We start from the raw sequence: 19544 nt of genomic DNA, 5'->3' as shown, positions 1-19544 counted from the left end.
CCCTAGATTAGGTTTTTCTAGATTTTACTAATTTCGCGTATGAATATGCATAGTAACATATATTAATAATTTTTATTATATATAAAATATGTCACTGATTTACATACATTTATTTTAGTCTAGTGTCTCCCGACTTATTTATAGGTGTTGATTGTGTTTACATGGTTGTAACGCATTATTCTAATGACGGACTTTTTACAATAAATAAATAGGATTTGTCAATGTAAATGTATTTATTCATTCATAATTTATCATAAAAGTACAGTGTTATCGCTTACGATAAAAGTCAACAATTGGACTTTGGTTAAAATATTTTAAAATCTAACCAACGCGAATGTCAAACAGATAACCTTGATTGTTATGTTTTTGTTTTTCGTTGAGTTCTGGAAATCTGTTGAAACTGTCCAATTACCAACTCAAACTGAGTGGTCATTCTGAGTTCCGTCGCGAATTCCCTACACGTGTCGCCAAACACTTTGTGCAAATGTGGTAAAACTGCATGGTCCAAAGTAGGAAACAAATGATGCAAACCGTGCTCCCCGAAATGTGTCAGGACAGCAAAATAAGAATTGTTAATTTCGACCCTATCCATAACGGCGTGCAGCTGGTGCAAGCCCCAGTCTTTGTCTTTGCTGTGAAAAGATAAAAATAAAGATTAATCTTGCTTAAAATATTATTTATTAGAAAGCATATTTTAATGACATAAATATCACTGTATTTTTAGCAAAAAATTCTATAATATATAAATTAAATGCTAGTTTATCTTAACGCAAAGTTAATGAAACATACATATACTTATTCGCATTAGGGTGATCCTCAAATTTATTATTAAAGGATTAAATACGACATTCTTTAATAATTGTTAGTTAATATCACTTGGTATACACTCTTGTATACCAAGTGATCGGACACACAATCTTGTTGATCGATCTAAATTCTTGAGCATTAGAGGTGGCTGTTTAGCTGAGCAAGATCGTATGCGTCGATTCAGCGTAAGCTCCGCTGGATTCAAGTACGAGCTAAACTCTCATATATTTAAAGTCGGAAAAAAAATTCGTGGGCTTTCTACGGTAGCGTCACGCCTATATATGATCGGGTAAATAGGAGGAGATCAACTAGCCCACTCTCTTTCGCAATTATTCAGGCTTGTTTTAAACAGAATTTTTTTGTCAATGGCTTATGAACGATATTTTAGCAAGGATAACGATTTTGTGTGTTCATTAAGTCGAGGATGCTCAGTTTCGCTATGCGGAGCGCGTGTCTCTTAAACAATTTATTGCTTATTCGCGTTCTGTACGATACGCTAGAACATAGCATTTTCAAATATATGTTAATTGCTTTTAAATAAAATTTAAATAGATAGAGAATACGAGTTGTATCTGTATTTATATCCCAATGCTTTTTGCTAAGAACGATGGGTTTTATTTTATTGCATTCTCAACGTAGCGTATATTCAATGAAGTACTTTTTGAAGTTGTTAAGGACGGTGTCGACAATCTGTCGATGCACAGCGTCTTATTTTATTTATTCCTACCCCGTGAACTAGAAATAGATTTACTTCAGAAACTCTTTAAAATTTAAAAAAAAATGCGTTATATTAAAATGACTAACCATCAAATTGAAAATTTACGAAATATGATCGTATGTGGTGCTCCTATTGCTTTGAATTTCGCTGTAACGTTACAAAGTCATAATTTGACATCCTTGATATTAATTATGTTACGGTCAAAGCCAAAAATATGAGACTAGCGAATTTCGAATGTCGTGCTTTAAAATTAAAGTAAAGTGCTAATTATTTTGTTGTGAAATTATATGACAAAATATTATGTTTAATATGGACGATAATAAGGCTAAATTTAAAAAAAAAAAAAAAAAAAAAACGTTTTAACGTATTTTCTCCAAAAATAAAAATAAAATAAAATAAGTTGTTACTAAAGTACAGCTATTTACCAATGGTAAATCAATAAAATCGTGTTTGATTGTGACAGCAGAATAAATGTTCCCCGGAAAATATGTATATTTTAATCTGTATAATTCTAGGTTGAGCACATTGAGAGTAACATCAATAGCCAATTAAATTTTATGAGCCTTTAAAAAATGTAAGATGTTTATTCATTGTATTATTCACCAGCAGGTACTTTGTGGGAAATATCTCAAATAATTATGTTATCGAACCAGTCTTGCTAGAGTTAATTTAATATCCGTCGTTATTTTCGTGATTTTTTAATCATAAATGCAAGCCGAATATCCTGACTTTCTTTATCATACACCAGTTTAATGGCTCAGCCATGATATAGTTTTATTGAGATCTTTTGATATTAAGAGACGCGATTGATATTTTTAATGAAAAAGCTTGCGTTTAGCTATTATAGTAGAATTCTAAATTACTTTTACTGCAGATATTATGATTAACAATGCTTATATATAATAGTTACAATTCATTTTGACGACAACCGGTGTTAATTGAATAATAATTCATGTCAAACTGCTTTTTGTATTTTCCATGATGTTAAAAATTAAAAAATAAATCAGTAAAATCCTTATTTTCATAAAAAAATTTTGGTGGATATAGTTTTTGAGCTTCAACTACAGTTTCAGCAGAATTTCTTAATTTTGATATGCAGTTAACATATATTTATTTTTAAATCTATTTTACTGCGCAATTGAGTAATATACTTAACTTATTTTTACGTTTTAAGCTATTACGTTATATTTGTTATGCGATTGATTATTTGCTGCAAATTTACCTGTTTTCATAATAACGCATCCGCAAAATGTGTATAAATAAATGTAAAAACCCGTTTTTTTTTTACATTTATAGTAGACTAGAGTTTGCTTTCTGGCACTCCAAGCCTAAAATATAAATTGAATTGGAATAATAATACTCAATAAAGCACTTTTTTAAGTTGCTAAGGGGCGGTATTTGCGAGCTTTAAAGTGCTCAAGAGAATTGCGATCGCGTCCCTTATTCTTCCCGTTTAGCGCTTAGTAATTCTCCTCTTGTACGAGCCATCCGGCTTCTCAACAAGCTTATCAAACACAATAATGTTTCAGGTGATTGCTATGATAAACAGGAAAAATTTATGTAGAATGACGCTTATCTATTATTTTTTATTATTTATTCATTTTTATTTGATTATAAAATTCTTGTTTGTATATTGCCCATCATGGCGCATATAAAAACATTAAATATACTACTAGGAAATCCGATTAATGTCAATATAATACCAATTTATCCTCTATATTTATCGATAAATGTAATTAGGTAAAATAAAAATACGACATGAATATATAATAATTAAAGTTGATTTAATGCAAAAGTAAATAAAGAAACGGACTCTTTGAATTACGAAAAAAAAATACTTTATATAATATATGTATATGAACTTCGCCGTTAAATTGCAATTCTATTTACGTAACCAAATCGATTTTCTATTAATGAAAAAGATATTTTGATAGCTTACAAAATCAGCAAAAAATCCTTTATATCGTATGATATATAAAAACAAAGGTTAATAGTATAAAAAATCATTGACCTTAATAAAATTGGATCTACAGCTTTTAAAGGAGAATAAAATACAACTTAAATTTGCAAATAAATTAAATCAAAATTGTATTGATCAATATATAGAGAAATAAGTAATAAAATAAATTAAAAAATGAGATAATGTAAAAGCAAAGATGATTCAAGTGGATATGTTTTAACTGTGGAGGAAATATTATTGCTAATGTACAATTCTAGAAAATTAAAAAACATAAATCATTCAGAATACAATCGTCTTCTATTGAAAAAAAACAGAATACAAAGAAAATTAGGTGAATAAAAAATGCAAATATATGTAGATATAATTTACAACAAAAACGCGAAGAATTTAAATTACATAAAAATTTAAAGAAGCAATAATATAAAAAATTACAATTCTTAAAGACACAAAGGGAAACATATTACTTAACCTGAATGAAAAAATAAATTGACAAGCGTTTAAAATTATTATTTAGAGAACCTTAGAGAAGTCATAAAAATGAGGATAAACTTTAAACGGGACCGCAGGTTTAAAGTGTGAGGTAGAATATGCTATAAAAATGTCAAAGAGCAATAAATCAATCTTACCTGTGTCGATACCAGTTTTTAATTCAATTCAGAACGAGGAAAACTTTAACATCTTATCCAAAAAAATTTAATTCTCCGGAAAAGTACTTCACGACTGTAAATAATAATTCGAATATATGCAGCGACTTCAGACCTATTAGCTCAATGGGTCACTCTTAAAAAATTATGTTAAAAGTCATAAAAGAAAGAATTTACATAAAGCACTTGATCACATAAGACTCATCTTATAAAAGGTTCGATTCGGTTAAATGACGGATATGTAAGACTTCTTAAAATACAGATTGACTAATTTTATCAACCATTAGTATATTTGTCATCCAAAATTTAATTTTGCTTTTTTTTATAAGATCGTAAAACTATTAGCAGAACATCGTAAATACATAAGTCTAAAATTATTATTATAATAATAATAAAATCCTACAGCCAATCCAATTATTAAAATCACATCAATTACAATATATCTAAGTGACATTTATGTGGTATGAAATAGTATTTATAGTTTTTATTTAACAATCGACCAAATCATACTACTAAGTATACATACTACTTAGCAAAGTCTTAAACCAATATAATACCATTATTAATTTATTTATTCTAAAATTCCTAATTAATATTTTTAATGTTATTACCAAAATTAATATAAATACCTAGGAGTGTCTCCATCGTGGAATATATCTGGATGATGATGCGCAGCGTTCAAGGCAATCATGTAAAAGAAGAAACTAGCCAAATGCCAAATGATAGCCCACATTTTAATCACTTCGAAAAAGTCTGATCTTCCAATGGAATACATAGCCATTGGTAAAGTCAACGGTACGAAATCCTCCCAATGACTTGAATCATATATTGGATTTAAAAATCTGTAATTATAAATTAGATTACATTATAATAATATTTTTTCTATTAAAAATAAAAAATATTATATTAATCATACTTACAATTTAACTATCTGATTATCAAAAATGAATAGGTACAAAGGTAAGGCGTATAGTCTTGGAGCATATCTGTCGAATAGACTTTTAGATTCTCTTGGCAACCATCGAAAGAATGGTTCGAAAGATGTGATCTCGTAATCCAGCAAGGTGTTCGGATATTGGTGATGGGATAATGCGTGTGTGATTCTCATTTCCCTGTAATCAGATTTAGGATCAATCCTTTGTAGTACTTTGGCAAATTTATGTACGTATCTAATATAATATAATGATATATTCAATTTAATAATATTTCATTACATAATTAACAATAAATTTATTCTTGCGTTTAATTATCAATTAATTAGCATCCATTTACTTTTGAGCTTTTTCAGTTCAAATTTTAACGCTGTGAGCAATTTTATGAATTACGTGAAAATGTTAGTAAAATATAAGCTAATTTTAAAAAATGTAATAAGGCAATTTCTAATTTTAAAATCCAACAAAAAATCGGAAAATATAATACAACAGCAAAATTATAATTTATAATATTTACATTTTTTTTATAATTAGTTACTCTTGCTTTTTATATATTAAAAAAACATTTAAGTATACTTTAGCAATATTAGTAGATTTATTTATTTAAAATAAAAAATGATCACCCTATTTTGCAACTTTTATGAAATTGTTTTATTTTTACATGTAATACCATTTATATAAGAAATTTATATTCTATTGGTATAATATTGTGCTTTCAAATTCTTTGCACTACAATGCATATTACATATTTTGGAAAGCTTCATGCGTTATTGCTTTCTCTTTTAAGTATTTTAGCTCAATTTGTTTATTATATTGTGGACATTATATTGCTTCAAAATCTCTATGCGTAATTGCTTTCTCTTTATAATAAATAATAATTAAATTTATTAGATTGTTAGCGTTTGTTTTTAATTCGTTGCTCAATCATATTAATTGCGTCTTTTGTAAAGAACATTTTTTTCTAATCTAAAATAGCAAAACATTATAAGAGCTTTATGCAATTACCTTAGCTCTTTTTAAATTTGTTACTGAATAATATTAATTGCGAGTTCTGTTTATGTGTGATTTTTATGCTAATACTGTAGTTAATTTATTCGATTTTTCATGATATATATTTTAATAATATATAAATTTATATATTTTATGCAAATACTGTAGTTAGATATAAAATTTTTATTCGTCATTATTGTGAGTTGTCAAATACGTTTTTTGTAAAGCTCAATGCGTATTTGCTTTCTCTTTCGAGTATAAGATAATAACAAATTTTGTGTGTTTTATGCGATTATCTTGACTCTAGTTTTTAATGCTCGTTATTATGTATTTTTAAATTCGTTGCTTAACAATATTAATTGCGACTTTTTAAAACTCATGCGTATTTGCTTTCTCATTCGAGTATAAGATAATAACATATTTTATGTTTATTTAATTTTTTAAGACTTTTTAATATAATAGTTTATTCTATACTGAGAAGGCTGTATAATATTTATAGATATTTATTTGAAACATCCAGAAATATTTTTATTTTTATTTTCTTTATATATATACTTATTGTTGAAAGTTTATCCACTTTTATAAATCAGCAATAAAATTGAATAAAATTTTGTATGCCTTACCTTGACGGAGTAAATGAAAAATTATAAAAATACATTCTCCAATTGTCCCTTTGGTGCAGAAAATTGTGAGCAGCTACGCTCGTCCAACACATAAGCAGAGCCGCCACGGTACACCATAGTATCTTTGTTATAAAATGTTCAGATCTACAACTTAAAATGGAACAGGCGAACATTCCCATTGCCAATGCTTCAATAATTCTTTTTGATTTCCATTCCACTCCTTTGGGTATTCTCGATAGCTCCTCTCTGATCCTACCCTTCAATGTCCTATAAAATCCATCCGTTTCAAACGTGAAAGGAGAGTGTCGTTTCGTCACTGCATTTCTTATGAAGAACTTTGAGAGCAAAGACTCGGGAATAGTCGTTATGTGATGAGATTCGAACGCTTCAGTTATATCTGTACCCTGCATATAAATTGTATATATATTTATATTATCAATTAAAGTTAATAATGACTATATATATATATATATATATATATATATATATATATATATATATATATATATATATATATATATATATATATATATATATATATATATATATATATATATATATATATATATATATATATATATATATATATATATATATATATATATATATATACTTACTTTAGTTGTCCTTAACCAAAATTCACCACCAGGATGCCTCTTAATGAATGAGGTAAAGTCATACAGTTTATCGTGTACTCTCCACAAGCCTTCGGCGCCATCATCCAAAACCTTTCCGTCTAACCAGTGTTTCCCAATTTGTAAAGGCGTGTCTCTTAGCGAAGGATAAGAAATTTCAGGAAAACTCGTTTGGTGTTGGTACGGCGATTTTTGATCCATCTTTGATAGATCTGAATACATTAAGTATATTATTGTAGAAAAACATTGATTAGTTTAAAAATAAAAAATATGTATTATTATAAGATAAGGAACAGATAAAATTCAATGTCGGTCATTGTGCTTCATACATTTTAGGAAATTATTATTAATTTAGCTTCGAGACACCATGCTACTTTCTATAGCTCTGTATATAAAAATTTTATAACTTCTGCCTCCTTTTTACTTTTTATTAAAAAAGCTATGTCTATCATTATCATAGAATTAAAGTCGATAGTTTATGGATTTACATACTTTCAGTTTGTCATTCCATTTTTGGTTGCTTAGTACTTTTTCTTAAAAAAACAAAACACAATTTCCGCTAACAAATGGTTGGCGTTCCCTGTTTCAACGTATCCGCCTTTTGCCGACACACCGCAAATGTGACTACTTTGTAACGTGTCTTCAGCTGCTCTATTTGCTCTCTCTCGTGTTTACCTTTTTTAAAGAAAGAGTTGAGATATCGCCATCCCGCTTTCCAGGATCAGTTTTCCTAAAACCTTTGATACATGCTACACGTCCTTCAAAAATAAGTGTCACCAAAAATGTAATACCAGACATTTTAAAATATTTACCTATGCGGATAGTTGTTTCTTTACGTATGAACTCTTAGTGTAATAAACTGATCAATATATTTGCCATAAAAAATATTTTAATTTGGTTTAAATTAACGTTGGCCTTTTTTATTTCTCGATTTATTTCAATAATAAAAATTATTATCCTGGTTCAAATACAGGCTGATCTAATTGATTTTAATAATAACCATAATATGCTTAAGCAAATAATAAGAAATGATAGAAGCGAGAGAATTTAAGATTTCTGCATAGTATACTTATTAATTATGTTTGAATACACAATATTTTTAAAACATAGTGTAAGCTATGGGGCAATATGATAGACATCTGTACTTCTTCTTCCTCTTATTTTCTCCTGAGAGATGAGTAAGCTTAGCTTGTATTTTAGACTTGACCTAATAACAGTTCTAAAGCTTTCATTAGGTTAGGTTTGGGTCTAAGCAGCAAATCAAATTGAGTTTTATATGCATTATAGAGCAGCATATAATTGCACCAGCGCTCATTAGTTAAATTATATTTTTACTAGAAGAAATATATATCTACTAATAAAATAGATTTGGACTTCGCTAGTGAAAATATAACTTGCCAGATATAATATATGTACATACTGGTTAAACTATTATATATTTATTTAACATATTTACCGCTGTATGTATTCAGATTTATTTTACTGAAATTACGTATTTTAAAAAATACTGTATTTTTAGATTTTCTTTGACGTCTTTACCGCTTTTTTCAGAAAGGGGGGCAATCCAAAAATTAAAAAAAAGCAACCACATTTGGTGTTTTTTTTTTTAATATTTTTATTTTATCAAGGTTCATATTATCTTAAAAAATGACTTGATTTTTTTGGCCAAATTCAAGGGGGAGCAAATGCCTTTACCTGCCTTTACTAAATTACGTTCCTGTATCTCACACACTAGTGTTTTTTATCGAGAAAAATGTCAAATCAAGAATTCTCGTTTCTGGACAAATTTTATAAAACATATTTTATTATATAAAACGAGATTTGCATAAATATTTTTAAAATCTGTACTGCTTAAGTAAAGGTGAGTTTCTGCTTAATATGCATACTTTTTGAAATATTTTAATAAGGGTTTAGGAATGGGGGAAAATTGATTAAGTAGTAAAACACTCAGATAAGAAACCTTTCCGAAGGTGTTCGTGGCAGATGTTTGAAAAAATGCATACTTTTTCGGAAGATCGAAAATATTTTAATGTATTTTTTTGCTGTTTTCTATTATTTTAACCGGCCAGCGGCTTTATCTTTGCTTTGATGATCTAAAAATCCGCTCCGATAAGAAAAAATTATGCATGGGAATCGACAGAATTAAAACGATTTAGAGCTATTTTTCATTTTCGATAATCCAAAAGGGTATTTTATATTGTTTTATAAGTAGCAACAACTGTTGACAATTGTCTTATGATTATTATTGACTACCGAATAAGCTTTTGTACTGTACATTGTACTAGATTACAGATCCATTGGTTAGGCACACTATATACAATATAAATAAACGTTTCTGCTGGCAGGAGTGTACAAAAGGAAACGGAAGATTAATATACCCTTTAATCGGTAACATTAAGCATATTAGAAGATTCGCAAGAAGACATTTACTCTTTGCAATGAGCTACTCTCACTCTATTCTACTTTAAGCTACTAACGATTAAACACATATCTAGACTTTAAGCATCTGACACTTGATTTATATTTATTATATATTATTGACTGACAAATTCCATCCTAAAACATGAAAATTACAAACGTAAAGATGATTTATGTACTTTAAAAACTAAATACATATGCAAATTAAACATTTAATTCTCTAAATAAAGCAGTTAACGCCATCTTCCTAGCAAAAAAATAGCATACAATTTAATTATAGTTGTTAAAAAAATATATATGCGTAAAACATATTACAGAAATAGATTATTTATATCAATGACATTTATAAAACATATATTTCTGTTATTTATATGTATGTATATGTACATATGCATGTTTTTATTAAAATAAAACATATAATTTTATTATTAAAAACGATATTATTAATCATTATTCATTATCTAAGCTGACCATTTTTTTAATAAAATACTGCCAATTTAATGTTTTCTGGCTTTTTTAATAAAATCAATAATTTACCGTTTTTTACAATTATAATCATATATTATAAATTTATTAATATGGCTCACATAATTTAATTTTTTTTATATGTTTTTGTCATAATTAGATATGTATATACACATATAACAAAAACATGTTTATCTACAATACATATAGTACGAGTAAAATAATATTATACCTAGCTAAATTTATTTACTGATTATTTTCATAATTTTTGTATTGAGTTTATCACAAGTTTAAAATAATTTAATGATTTGGATATTTAAAAATTACCTATTAATACAAAAATATATATTTTTACAATTAAGACAATTAGTTCCTAAATAATATACTTATATTATATAAGGGAATATATTAATACTTTTAATATCAATTTTATTTTGATATCAAAACCGATGAATTTTGACAGATTATTTGCATTAAAAACAATTGTACAGAAGTTAAATCAAAATAAACCGAATATATACTTATATTAACTGACTTATAAAAAAACATATTAAACACTGATTCTTAAAACAAAAAGGAACAACATAAAAATTAACCTGCAAATTATCCAGCTGCTGCGACGACCTTTCTACTATAGTGTCTCTATCACTAATATATAAAATAAACATTGAACGCTGAGTAAAATCACATAAACATTATCATGATGAAATGTTTTTCGCCACATAAATAAATGTAGTATGCGCCGAAAATTTTTTCATTAAAAAATATATTTTTTAATTTAAATTTATATATTTATTTACATACTACAAATCATAATTTGACAAGTTTACCTAATACGTAATGATAAATGTACAATAATGCTTAATATTAAGTACAATAGTTCATAAAAAAATGTTCACATTATTTTAATTTTTTTAAATAAAATACAAGATTATTTTTTTATAAATTTTAAAATTAAATATATATATATATAAAAACCGCATTTTTTCTGATTTTATATTTTATTGTGAATTAACATTTAATAACACCACCAAACTAAACCATTCAATTTAAATTTCTATATGAATATACATTTTAATTTATATCCATGACGCAGAATCGCTAATAAAAAACTTCTATCTGTAGGGTCAAACAAATTATAAACAACCGATTAGAACCAATGCTTACGGAATTTTTACACACATACATCACATGCGTGTATCTTTAATTAGTTTTTTGCCCTCCGTCATTTCAATTTCTTCTAACTGCCCAATGACCTTACCCAACTGAGTATTTATTTTTAGTTTTGAACTCCAAACATGTCTTATAGAACACCTCATACAAACTGGATATGTAATATAATTGTCCACTAGATCAAGACTTCAGTTAATGTAGAATAACTCAACAGGTACCTCATCAATGGTAATGTTAAAGGTTTATACACATTAATGTATATGCTTTTAGTAATCTGAAACGGAATTAAACAATGATTATTTTATACTAACTAATGGTAATATTTAAATAATATAATAAAATATTTTAATATTTGCTTATGTTAACATTATAGATAGTTTTAAACGCCTAAATACAAGCATACAACTATAATAAGAGCTCATGGTTATAGTTAAGAATAAACGAAATAAAAAGCGCCGTAAAACGGCTCGTGAAACCAAGCTCTTTCAGTTAGTAAGATAAAGAAAGATAATAACATTAAAATTTCGTGCTTTTAAAAAACGTTTACACAAGTTCTCTTTTCTTCGGGCAAATTATAAAGGTCTACTTAATTATAAAGAAATGTGAACACAGCCTTAAAGAGTTTCTAACGAATAGGAGCAGAAAAGTTTTATTTAAAAGCACTTATTTTGAACAAGAGTCCCACTCTAGAAAAAATTAAAAGTTTTAAATACACTCGGGATCATTTCTCAGTCGACAAATTTGTACTAATGTTATTTTATAGATTCACCTTAATACAATTGTACTTACTGTTTTATATTGAATGCGTCATATACAACCATACAAATTATCATTAAAGTAAATCTAAGAACATATCTTTCAAACAATGTTTTCGATTCTCTTGCTTACTTCATAACCCAATGTGTTAGGAAACAGATGATGAGATAGTCCATGAGTTATTCTTCAATCTATGTAAAAAAAAAACAATATGTTTTGATACGAATAATTTAGGAAGCATTGCAACTACAGAGACTAATAACACGTGTTTAGTATATGGCAATATTGTGATAAAAACTATAATTTTATGTTACTGGTTTAACGAGTTTTGTTCTAAGAATTTATCTTTAAAAGATGTGCGTCTAGTGACGTGTCATTAAACTTGCTAGTTAATATTTAAATTACATTTAATATAAGAAATATTTAAAACAATATTTATATATAAGCCATTTCTTAAGACACTCACTTTTGTGAGCCTCAGCCAATTTTCATCACCGGGATGAGTAGATATAAAAGGTGAAAAGTCATATAATTTATCGTGTACTCACCAAAGCCCTTCGGCGCCATCGTCGAGTCTCTTTCCTTCTAACCATTGTTCGCTATTTTGAAGACCACCGTGTCTCAGGGAAGGATATGACATTTCAGGAAAGCTCGTTTCCTGCTGATAGTCCTTTTTCGAAAACATAGCTGGAAATGAATTCAGTATTATATTAGACGTTAACCCATTAAATATCGCATCGAACAATCTCGTAATTCTTTTTATTTCATTTTTATCTTATTCAGCCTTTGGTAGCTAGATGTTTTTTTAACACTTGACGTATATATTTTAGGTAAAAAATTGATATTTAATCAAAAATGTAAATATTGACTTACTGACTATTATTAATTAGCAAAAAAAAACATTTTTTTAGACGGAATATATTATTTTTTAATATAAATATAATATAAATTATAAAATAAAAAAAATGTTTTATAAAATATTCAACATTTCATAAATTTAGCTATTAAGTATTATTTTAAAACATAGCCTAACTTGCAATATATTTATTTTTACTTTATAATATAATATAAATCTTATAAAAATGTATCTTATATGTATTGTACTGATCCAAACCACGATTGACCCAATACTGCAATAGCATAGTAAAATATATATCTACCGGTGAAAATATATTCAAATATTATTTCACTGACACAGTTATATTTATAAAAACAGCTATATTTATAAAACATAATACACATTCATTGTAACATGTACCTACATATTAGAGGCACGCAGTTTAAACAGTTTGGAGACCATTGTGGACAAACAAATCTTTAGTGTTTATTAAAAAAAATCAGCTTAAAATTCAAGAACGTCTGCTTAGGCGTGAAATATAAAAAAAAATGTAAATTAATATTATTTTTTTAAATAAAAAGTATCATAATATTTACATATGAAATTAGATTTTTTTTAAGAAAAAATATTATAAAATAGCACAGTGTTTTTTTTTGTATATATTATATGAAAATTACTAATACATACACGTTTTTAAACAATTGAAGACAATTCTAAAATATAATATTAAAAAATAATTAAATATTTTGTAGTCAATGTAGTCGAAAAAACAGTGTAAATTTTTTACTAGTAATTTATTTTATTCAATGATATTAATTTTTTGTTGATTTTAAAAGTGATAGAAGTCTATTGTGCCCTTTTAAAAACATGTTTTTTGTTTAAGTAACGCAAATGTAACTACTGCGTATTAAATTTTAATGAAAAAAGACCGTCTTTTATTGCTTACTAATATTTATAAATCAGTTCAAATGCAAACCATAAATTATCCAACAATAACATAATATGGACTTGCCCCACTTTCAAAATCAACGGCTCAACTGTATGTTGTATATTAACTTTAATTGCTAAAATAAATCATTATTTTTAAAAATACAATACACCCGATTCTTAATTGTTAGAATATTTTAAATATAATACATATATCACAAATACATATTAAACACGATTGTATACATATCTTAAATGCGTTTATCCTTGATTCGTTTTTTGCACTCCAACCTAGCGATTTGTTCAAATTGTCCAATGACCAATCCCAATTGAGTGTTCATTTTCAGTTGAGTTTTGAACTCTAAACAAGTCTTATAAAACACATTATGCAAGCTGGATAGATATGCGTGATCTAGAGTTGGAAACATGTGATGAAGTCCGTGTTCTCCATAATTGGTTAAAACTGCAAAGTAAGACTTGTTTATATCAACCCTATCCATCACTGCTTCCAACTGATGCAAACCCCAATCTCTATCTTCTCTGTAAAATATTCAATATATAATAATTAATAATTACACTAAAAAATCTACGTTCAACAAACCTCGGTTCGTCTCCATCGTGAAATATGTCAGGATGATGATGAGCAGCATTCAAACCAATACAATTATAAATTATACTACTTATATGCCATATAACTATCCACGTGATCAATACTTCAGTCAAAGAAGCATAACTTAATATGAACATAGCCAATGGAAGTGTAAAAGGGATCAAATCATCTCTCTTGAACGTGTGAATGTCTTTGCTGGAATATGCTTTTAATAACCTGAAACAATATCAAGCAACGTTTATTATCAAATCAATTGCCTTTATAGACAACAGAGAGATAGGGAAAATCTATGAAAACTTAATTCGGATTTATACTTATACGCAAATCACTGATCAAAGTATATTTAAACCGAATGTTGATCAATCAATAGGAGAGCGCAAAAACAATCGCTTCTCAGAAGGCAGAAATTTACGTGGATTTTTTACTTCTGAGAAGGGATAATTTTTGCGTCAAAATTCGATTTATATGTGCTTTATTTGATTCTTACTTGTAATTTTGGTATAAAATATCTTAATATAGATACAGCACGATGTGTTTGACCTTGACTGGAAATTCACTTAATGGCAACACTGAGCAGCAAAGAAAACACGAGCAATTATCAGATAAATATTATTAATAATTTTTAATGCCTAATTAAAATATTTCGCATGATATATAATTTCAGAAAATATGTCGCTAGGTAATTTTTTATATATATTTGTAGTATAGAAGGGGTTAACTCGTACTAATTATTATTTATTCAAGAAATTATATTACGATGTTAAAAAATAAATAAAATGCCATATTTGTCATGAGTCATATTTATATTTATAGTTAGTTATATTTATTGTATTATTTATTAGAAAATGTCTATGTATTAGAAAATGACTAGAAAATGTTCACACAAGTTAAATTTAAACAAAGCTTAAATGAGCTTTGTATGAATTGCAGCAAAAAGTTTTTTCAAAACATTTATTTTAACAAGAATTTCACTCTCGAAGAAAATAAAGTTTTATACAGTTTAATATTATTATTATATTATATTTTAAATAAACATTTATATATATTTGTACTCACAGCTTCAAAACGTACGCGTCATATATGAACAGCGAAATTATCATGAAAGTAAATCTTGGCCCATATCTCTCCAACCACGTTTTCGATTTTCTTGGCAGGTAAAGTATGAATGGCTCCATTGAAGTGATCTCAAAATCCAACAACGTATTTGGAAACAGGTGATGTGATAGTCCATGTGTTATTCTCCATTCTCTATAAAAATAGTAATAAATTATTATAATATATATATTCAAGCCTATCTATGAATAAAGTTACATTATAAAAAACACTATGAGTCTTCGTTTGTATATTTTTAATTAAAATATATCTAAGCAATGTTTAACGTATTTTTACGCAGCAGGGCCATTAAAAAGCTTATTAAACTGTATTGTAATTATACAAAATGGAAAAAGTTTTGCTTTAAAAACACATGATATATGATATTAATTACTCTTAATCTCCTTATGACAAAGCTAAATTAAAAATCAAAAAAATGACTGGAAAAAAATTAACTTTAGAAAAGAAGTGCAATAGTATTATATATGGCACCCCGGCAAAGCCGCGCAGGACAATCCCGCGCCGACTAAGCCGCGCCGTCATAGCCGCGCCGACATAGCCACGCAAAGTCAAAACAAAATTAATCATATAACATGGTTTTTATTTATTAATAATTACAAATATATATAGGAAAAGGGAGGCGTCTCGCTACCGCTCGCGCCGATTTTCACTGTAGAACCAAACAACCTAACCTTTTTTTAATGATATTGTATTGATTTATTTTCATTTCGGTATATTTTTTAACTGTCCAGCATCATCCAATCTATAACTAACTGTTCAAAAAGCGAATCACTAGTGATAAAGCTGTCCACAAAACAAAATAATTAGAATTAAAAAAATCATTATTTTTCATTTTATTCAATTTTATAATTTTGATTTGCGCGGCAATGTCGGCGCGGCTTTATCGTCGCGGCAATGTCGGGGTTGTATTGCGCGGGATTGTCTTGCGCGGCTATGTCGGGGCGGCTTAGTCGGCGCGGGATTGTCCGGCGCGGCTTTGTCGGGTCCCCATTATATATACTTTGAAATGTACTAGAGAGAATAAGAAAAACTCAACTTTAAATCAGGGATGATAGAGAAAAATCACATTTACTTGATATATTTAAATCCTTCTTAAATGAAAATATACACAAATGAACCACTTTAGTTGTGAATATAAAAATCTCACTCAAGAAAATCAAAATAAATGACTTGATGAAAATCATCACATTTATGACAACCCCATTGTCAGAAAAAATACTCTTCTGCCCACTAAAAAGTTGCTCAAATAATAATGATATTGAAACCAGGAAAGTATCCTGAAGATAAAACCTCTTTTAGAACGATATTTAAAAAATATAATATATAAAAACCCATTTACCGACAGTGCGATCTTTAATTAATAACCTCAATAAGAGATTAGTATAGACCAATAAAATCCCATTAAGATTATAACCAATTATAAGATAGATTTGCTGTAGAATAGATGTTAATAAATATATATAAATTCAACTTGCTACCAACCTAACTTGGCTCATATTGAAGTTGAATAAGTACATTCGCCAATTGTCCTTTTGATGTGCAAAATTATGAGCGCAAATCGAAATCCATGTCATAAGTAAACCAGCTATAATACAGCACATTATTTTAACCAAAATATTCGTTGAATAGCAAGAAACTATCGAAAACGTAAACATTCCAATGACCAATCCTTCCATGATCCTCTTCGATTTTTCAGCCTTGTTTTTAGGCAAAGTTTTGACGACTTCTCTCGCTCTGCGTTTTAAAGTTCTATAAAACCCATCTTCTTTGAAAGTGAATGGTGAGTGTCTCTTACTAGATGCTGACCTAACATAATACGTTTTCAACATATTTTCCGGTATTGTCGATAGATGGTGCGATTCAAACGCCTCTGTTATATCAGTGCCCTAAAAATAATAAATTTAATAAATATCTATGATAAATATCAATATTTATTTATTAGGCCATTTCTCAATTAATATATTTAATAGGACACTTACTTTTGTAAGCCTCAACCAACTTTCACCACCAGGATGAGTGGATATAAAAGATGAAAAGTCATATAGTTTATCATGTACTCTCCATAGTCCTTCAGCGCCATCGTCTAGTCTCTTTCCTTCTAACCACTGTTCGCTTGTTTGAAGACCACCATCTCTTAGAGAAGGATATGACATTTCTGGAAAACTTGTTTCTTCCTGATAGTTCTTTTTTGAAAACATCTCTGTAAATAAAGTCAGTATTTAGTTTATATAGTTTCGGACGATGCCATAATTTTATTTAATTTAATATTTTTTTACTGTATTACATAAACATTAATGATCCAAAATATACGGCCCTTAACGTGTTAAATTAAAATATAATCTTAAAATATAAGGCAAATATAGACTTACTTTCGGTATATTTATATTCACTTTCAATGATAATATAAATCTCATGAATAGGTCTCTCGTGTATTGTTCTGAAGCAAACCACGGTTAAACCAACACTGCCATTTTAAACTCGCATACAATTCCATATGAATAATTTGCGGAAAATAATTATTTATCGTCTTTTGACGGACCTTTGGTTCTACAATATTTGTTTAGCTGTGTCATCACCTGTAAATGAAAATTGTTCATAGCCATTAGTATAATAATAACAAAAGGATAAAGTTATAAATAGTTATTTTAATATATAATGGCCAAAAACGAACGATATTAATGGTATCCATAAAAGGTTATCTTGTTAACTTGACGCGTTAAGCCAAAATTCGTTTCAATAGATAATAATCTAATTGTGTTATTTGAAATGTCTTTGAAATGTAATCGTATATAAAAAAATAAAAATCATGTTCTTTGACACATAATTTATATATGATATAGAAATTCTAAGAAAGACTTACCAATATATTTTTCTGCAAATTTTATTCCAATGAATCCATCTATTATCTGGGACTATGAAAAATCAGTTTAAAAATACAAGTAAAATAAAATCAAATTGCTACTACGTAAAATGGTTGCCAACCAATGTATCTCTAACGTCTTAGTTAGGTATGAGTTTGCCGAGCATTGTGTTAATGAGTTAGTTGAAAAAATAACTACATAAGAAAATCAATTAACACATATGAAAGATTCGTGTGTTGAATACAACTCACGACTGTCAATGTTTTGCCGCATATTCAAAATATGACCTCAAGTGTAAAGCAAACTAAAATCTATTTTATTGTTTTGTATACAGTCTGTTTATTAAGCAATGTTTTACAAATGAAATAAGCACAATATTCCGTTTTAAAATAAATTGATTTTTTTATACAAAACAGAAATTTACAAAAATATTTCGCGGAAATTCCGAGACACAGCTGCACATTAACATAGTATTTTTTTAATAATAGCATTCAAATTGCTGTGCGTTTACAAATGTGTTCCGCCGCCCGATCTAAATTACGAGATGCAGCTGCACATAAAAAACACAAAAGACTTTTTTGAGCCAGATTTCACAAAATGATTATTTTTGACACCTGAACCATGAGATCTAACGGACAAATAAGTAATATTATTAACCTAATATATTTTCTAAACACGTTTTAATACATACAATACAACTACATTTTAAAATAGACATCGTAACAATGATTGAGGAAGTTTTATATACAAAATCTTCTACGTACAAGAGTATTATTTTAACGTAATTAATGATACGCAAGCTTTATGAAAAATTACAAAGAATCTATCCGCCAATAAAACACTGATTTTTAAATAAATAATTATAGAATTACATTTCTTATAGTTAATTAATTAAATTAGGTTTTAAGAGACAATATTTAGAAAGAAAGTGGTACAGATTTTATTTCAATCTGGAATTCAATGATTCCGACTATCGAACAGTTTATAAATCAAAGAGTTGATGTACATAGTTTAAATATACGAAAGCCGTTAAATATATGTATATATTTATAAAAAAGATATTAGATTAGTATT

General features: G+C 27.6%; 2 protein-coding genes across 6 annotated transcripts; both read right to left on the bottom strand.

The window, feature by feature from the left end:
- Positions 1 to 214: 214 nt before the first annotated feature.
- On the bottom strand, positions 215 to 10929 carry LOC148232490 (cytochrome b5-related protein-like). 5 transcript variants are annotated; one of them, XM_088193543.1, is made up of 6 exons: positions 10789 to 10929; positions 7292 to 7521; positions 6675 to 7078; positions 5050 to 5241; positions 4759 to 4971; positions 215 to 632 (listed from the first exon to the last, which is right to left on the bottom strand). In XM_088193543.1, exons 2-6 carry the CDS (start codon positions 7508 to 7510, stop codon positions 359 to 361), a joined length of 1302 nt encoding a protein of 433 aa, XP_088049669.1. In that variant the 5' UTR covers positions 7511 to 7521; positions 10789 to 10929; the 3' UTR covers positions 215 to 358. The 5 variants fall into 5 exon arrangements, with proteins under 5 accessions (XP_088049669.1, XP_088049670.1, XP_088049671.1 ...); XM_088193544.1 differs by having other exon boundaries at positions 6675 to 6824; positions 7356 to 7521; XM_088193545.1 differs by having other exon boundaries at positions 6675 to 6818; positions 7356 to 7521.
- Positions 10930 to 13829: 2900 nt separating this feature from the next.
- On the bottom strand, positions 13830 to 18118 carry LOC148232489 (cytochrome b5-related protein-like). Its single transcript, XM_088193542.1, has 6 exons — positions 17979 to 18118; positions 17589 to 17809; positions 17092 to 17495; positions 15553 to 15744; positions 14488 to 14712; positions 13830 to 14426 (listed from the first exon to the last, which is right to left on the bottom strand). The coding sequence occupies exons 2-6, from the start codon at positions 17805 to 17807 to the stop codon at positions 14138 to 14140; spliced, it is 1329 nt and encodes a 442-aa protein (XP_088049668.1). The 5' UTR covers positions 17808 to 17809; positions 17979 to 18118; the 3' UTR covers positions 13830 to 14137.
- Between the last annotated feature and the right edge of the window lie 1426 nt (positions 18119 to 19544).

Source organism: Plectrocnemia conspersa, unplaced genomic scaffold, assembly GCF_051122295.1.
Source record: "Plectrocnemia conspersa isolate PC_06_02 unplaced genomic scaffold, ASM5112229v1 ptg000009l, whole genome shotgun sequence".
NCBI classification, from domain to species: Eukaryota; Metazoa; Arthropoda; class Insecta; order Trichoptera; family Polycentropodidae; genus Plectrocnemia; species Plectrocnemia conspersa.
This window is presented reverse-complemented; position numbering and strand designations above follow the sequence as displayed.

Excerpts from the sequence above, each read along its gene's own strand:
- LOC148232490 (XM_088193543.1), bottom strand. The coding sequence starts at position 7,510 with ATGGATCAAAAATCGCCGTACCAACACCAAACGAGTTTTCCTGAAATT. Across the intron at positions 7,079-7,291 it reads TTTGGTTAAGGACAACTAAA|GGTACAGATATAACTGAAGC; the intron begins GTAAGTATATAT and ends ATTTATATGCAG. Across the intron at positions 4,972-5,049 it reads GATAATCAGATAGTTAAATT|ATTTTTAAATCCAATATATG; the intron begins GTAAGTATGATT and ends TTATAATTACAG.
- LOC148232489 (XM_088193542.1), bottom strand. The coding sequence starts at position 17,807 with ATGTTTTCAAAAAAGAACTATCAGGAAGAAACAAGTTTTCCAGAAATG. Across the intron at positions 15,745-17,091 it reads TTCAATATGAGCCAAGTTAG|AGAATGGAGAATAACACATG; the intron begins GTTGGTAGCAAG and ends CTATTTTTATAG. Across the intron at positions 14,713-15,552 it reads GACGCGTACGTTTTGAAGCT|GTTATTAAAAGCATATTCCA; the intron begins GTGAGTACAAAT and ends ATATTGTTTCAG.